The sequence below is a fragment of the Amphimedon queenslandica genome, unplaced genomic scaffold (genome assembly GCF_000090795.2).
Source record: "Amphimedon queenslandica unplaced genomic scaffold, v1.1 AMPQUscaffold_12033, whole genome shotgun sequence".
In the NCBI taxonomy this organism is placed as follows: Eukaryota; Metazoa; Porifera; class Demospongiae; order Haplosclerida; family Niphatidae; genus Amphimedon; species Amphimedon queenslandica.
The window spans coordinates 1-2,328 of NW_003547728.1; the positions used below are offsets into that span (position 1 = coordinate 1).

The 2,328-nt window shown below is 37.4% G+C and overlaps 1 protein-coding gene across 1 annotated transcript in view; it reads left to right on the forward strand.

The window, feature by feature from the left end:
* Positions 1-7: 7 nt before the first annotated feature.
* The window catches only part of LOC100636429 (phosphatidylcholine translocator ABCB4-like), a gene marked incomplete at its 3' end in the record, with an annotated part of 14,446 nt that continues 12,125 nt past the window's right edge, over positions 8-2,328 (forward strand). Inside the window, exons 1-4 of the mRNA XM_020004686.1 lie at positions 8-43; positions 161-265; positions 344-505; positions 992-1,273. Of these exons, the coding sequence (XP_019860245.1) occupies positions 413-505; positions 992-1,273 (375 nt within the window). The remainder of the gene's footprint in view (positions 44-160; positions 266-343; positions 506-991; positions 1,274-2,328) is intronic.

The following is a 2,328-nucleotide window of genomic DNA, read 5'->3' on the forward strand; positions in this document are numbered from 1 at the left end:
CCTCTTGTCAGCTCTTTATGTTCTCTTCAGTGAAGCAGTAGAGGTACTACATTTCATTCTAAATTTTGATTTAGTATAATTACATGTACATGTACACATGTAGGTGTAACTGATGGTGTATATCTTTCTGTACTTTATTCATTTTTTGATCTTTTTTTAGATATTCAGTAACATAGATAGAGATGAGGTCATTAAACAGGCTCGACTATATTCAATCCTTTATGCTGTGGTTGGGTTTGTTGGACTTATCATTAACTTTGTAGCTGTAAGCAGCACTTTTTAATAATATAACGACATTATTATTATTATTATTATTATTACTACTATTATTATCATTTATTAGACCTATTCACTGTGTATTGCTGCTGATAGACTCACCACTAGATTAAGGCAGAAGTCATTTGAGACGATTATGAAGCAAGACATGTCCTTCTTTGATGAGCCACAGAACTCAGTGAGTATATTAACAGGACGACTAGCGATTGACACCACTGAAGTCAATCAAGTAAGATCAATAATGTATTGTGTTTCTCAAAATTTTAATGATACTGGTCAGTGTTTTAGTATCTAAAAGGTCCATTTTAATAGAAAAATTTTAGTAACAAATAACAATAGTACAAGGAACTAAATTTTGATTGTGGCCATTCAGTGATGTACGTGTACTTGAACTGTTAATTGTTGCTGTGTTCATGGTAACTTCATGTAACTAAATGGAATGTACATTTAAAGGAGTGATTGAGGTGGTGGGTGTGAGAGGGAGTGTTAGAGTTACATAATGCTTTCTCACTATTGTTGCAAATGTTTGTCATTTTTGTTGACACAAAGTCCCTTGAGTAATATTATGGTTTGATAACAAACAAGTGTAAATAAATATTAACATTATGATCTCTCTCTCTGCTCTCTCCCCCCCTCTCTCCCTCCCCCCCCCTCTCTCTCTCTCTCTCTCTCTCTCTCTCTTTCTCTCCCTCCCCCTCTCCCCCTCTCTCTACAGGCCACTGGTTTCTCATTAGGTATTACTGTCCGTGGTATTATCAATCTTATAACTAATTACATCATCATATTTACCTTTTCATGGCCCATGGGGCTAGCGTCATTAACGACGTTAGTAATATTTATTTTAGTCGGATTTCTACAGCTGACACTCACTAACCTGTTTGTGTTGAAGAGTCTGGAGCATCAGGGGAGGAGTCTGAAGACGGCCATTGAAGCTATTGATAATGTTTATACAATAATATCACTTGGCATTGAGAAGAGATTGTTACAGAAGTACAAGGATCAGCTTAAACCGGCCTATCAGTAAGAGACTGGGGAAGGAAGAAAGAATATTTGGATTTTTTTAAATTAGCAAATTTTCAGAAAAACCATGCACTATAGTCCATGGTTTTTTTCAAAAAATGGCTCTGAAATCACCCCAAATTTTTATTACATTTTCTGATACATATTGATGTCCTTATGCTACGTAGAAAGTTTGAGCTGATTCCGACTTCAATTTTTCGAGTTACGGCCATTTTAAAAAATGAGCCAAAATTTGAAAAATACTCAAGGCTATAGCCCATGGTTTTTTTTCAAAAAATGGCTCTGAAATCACCCCCAATTTTTATTACATTTTCTGATACATATTGATGTACTTATGCTACATAGAAAGTTTGAGCTGATTCCGACTTCAATTTTTCGAGTTACAGCCATTTTAAAAAATGAGCCAAAATCTGAAAAATACCCAAGGCTATTAGTAACGCGGTAGCGTTACTAAGTAGGATTCACCCCCAAACAAAATGGCTGCCACGACTTTTGCAGCCTTGCTATACCGGGAAAACGAGCCCCTATGCTTACCAGACTTCTTAGAGGACCTCATCTTGACCAGAGGACTCCAATGGTATAACTAGCGTGGCTCTAGACCTTGTCTAAGCGAAAAGTCAAAAATCGGCGAACCGGCCGTTTTGTTCAGCCACCTTTTTTCATCTTCATCATCATCATCATCATCTTCATCTTCATCAAGTCCTGTCAATCCAGTTGTCGGTGTGTATCTCAGTATCAGTTGGTGCTACAAGAATAATTCTTACACCAATCTACTCCAACAGTCTATGCGCAGGTCCATGTCCCATCAGATCATTCTTCAAGTAAGGAAAAAGTGATACTGTGACTGCTGGATCGAGCCATCTTAGCTACATGCCGCCATTTTGTTAATTAAAGAAGCTTGCCATGTGCTCCAAAATTTGGGTGTGGTCGCGCATGCTCAGATCTGCAGCTCTGGAAGAAGCAAGTTATTTTTGACCAAGCTATGCTTGGAATCAACTTACTGCAATACTTTAGTGGAGGTTTCCAGCTAAA